Raw genomic sequence first — 2087 nt, forward strand, 5'->3', positions numbered from 1 at the left:
AGGTTCTAAAATTCTATGTTGGCTTTGGTTGAATTCAATGAACCCAGATATTCTTTAGAACGTTCATTGTCCAACATTCCTGTCACACCAGTGTGGCAGACAGGACGCCTTTAGATGGTGTCTTGAGGTCTTATTGTGTGCAGTATGGCAGCCACTGGTAGTCACAAGCAATATCAAGGCCATATTTAGAGAAAGTACTGCGGTCTTGCCAGCACTATATGCCACTTTGAACAAACGTGATTCTTGAAAAAATGACTTAGTGCAAAAGCTTTTGTTTTCACACAGCAATGGTGTGCAGAGTAGTTCCGGGCCGGTTGAAACAGATTGATGCCGGGGCTGGCCAAGTGGTTGGGGTATCCGACAGCAATCTGATCTACAGTCTGGAGCACAATGCATGGAACAACCTGCCCGGAGAGCTTAAACATGTCAGTGTGGGATCTGCTGGGATCTGGGGAATCAACCCCAGAGATGAAATCTTCAAGCTGGTGTCTGGAAATTGGACCAAGGTTCCAGGTATAGTCTTGCCATGATAATATGATTATATGATGATATGATAGTATGATGTGACAGCACTGTATGCTCTTTTGTTTTGAACATGAGTAAAGATGAATTTATTTGGTCTTTGTGTGTATGTACTGTATGTAAGACTGAGTGAATGCATGTCCAGTAAGTGCATTTGAGTCATTCCAATGAATTAGTTACCTAGGCTGGGGTTCAGGTTGGATCATCCAATAATATAACAAAATGTTCACAGCATGATATAACCGATTATATCACCAAAAGATGTAAGCAAGTTGTTAGTATTTGTATGGATTTAGGAGGACTTTTCAGTAGTTCAATTGCTAGTTGTTGACCAAAATGTTGACTCATTACCCCTGCTTTATTGGGTGGTATTGTCAGCAGTTGTGCCAAACATAAATAAATTAAGTGAAAATTGTGTGTTATGTCTTCTGGCTAGGGTCCCTTAAACAGATCGATGCTGGAGGAGACCAGATCATTTCAGCTGTCAATGGGGCAGACCATATTTATTGCCTTGGGAAGGACGCAACAGTTGGATTCAAAGGAGCAGGCAGCCCCACACCTTGGCTGAACATCCCTGGACGTCTAAAATACTACAGTTGTGGCCCAATTGGCTGCTGGGGTGTTAATGCACACAATTCTATCTACATGATGAAGGTGATTTTGTAATGTAAATGTATTTATATAGCACATTATCATACACAATGGTCATTCAATACAATTCAATAAGAAATTAAAGGGAAGCTTTTGGCATGGTTGAGCCAAAATATTTTGATAGCCAATTTATGTGATGCCAGTATAATAAAACCTAAAAGTAAAATGTCAGACCTTATATAGTAAGTTAGTAGATGACTACTTTTAAACAAAGGAGGCTTTATTGGAAAAAAATGTATAATGTATAATCATGGACTAATCCTGTGCACTTTTGCGGTGTCCTAGGATGTAAGCCCTGCAGGCTGTGGGGGCACCATGAGTTGGACACATGTTCCAGGCTCCTTGTCCATGATAGAGGTGGGATCAGATGGAAGCGTTTATGGAGTCAACTCAGCAGGCAACATCTACCGGAGGTATGCAGCTTCCTTTGTTATATCATGTTATATTTATACAATGATTTTCAAGCTTTTGGCAATTATATTATATTATGTTGTGTTGTGTCATACTTCCATCTATAATAAAAACATGCTTAATGAATTGCATTGTTAATGGTGGGACCATTAAAACATTTAGACTGATCAAATGATGAAACCCTATTTATCCATCATTTCGGCTACAGGGAGGGTGTGACAGCATGCAACCCCACAGGGACACTGTGGACTCCAGTCGGGGGTGGCAGATACAAACATGTGTCCTATGACTTGGGTCATCTATGGGCCATTCGTCAAGATGGGACCATTTTGGATTGTGTGTAATGTGGTCAAAGGCATTTTCAAAGGCATTTGCACTTTTTTTCAGATTCATTGTTTTGAAAGTATTGTACACTGAGACACTGAGTATCATGGATGCTTCAATATTAATAATTTGTGATAATTTTTTAATCAGTACCATTTTACCATTCAGACAATGTATAT

General features: G+C 39.8%; 1 protein-coding gene across 1 annotated transcript; it reads left to right on the plus strand.

Annotated features, from left to right (window-relative positions):
• Positions 1-287: 287 nt before the first annotated feature.
• On the plus strand, positions 288-1928 carry LOC125311024 (fish-egg lectin-like). Its single transcript, XM_048268832.1, has 4 exons — positions 288-513; positions 959-1176; positions 1459-1586; positions 1793-1928. The coding sequence occupies exons 1-4, from the start codon at positions 288-290 to the stop codon at positions 1926-1928; spliced, it is 708 nt and encodes a 235-aa protein (XP_048124789.1).
• Positions 1929-2087: the final 159 nt, after the last annotated feature.

The sequence above is a fragment of the Alosa alosa genome, chromosome 17 (genome assembly GCF_017589495.1).
Source record: "Alosa alosa isolate M-15738 ecotype Scorff River chromosome 17, AALO_Geno_1.1, whole genome shotgun sequence".
NCBI classification, from domain to species: domain Eukaryota; kingdom Metazoa; phylum Chordata; class Actinopteri; order Clupeiformes; family Clupeidae; genus Alosa; species Alosa alosa.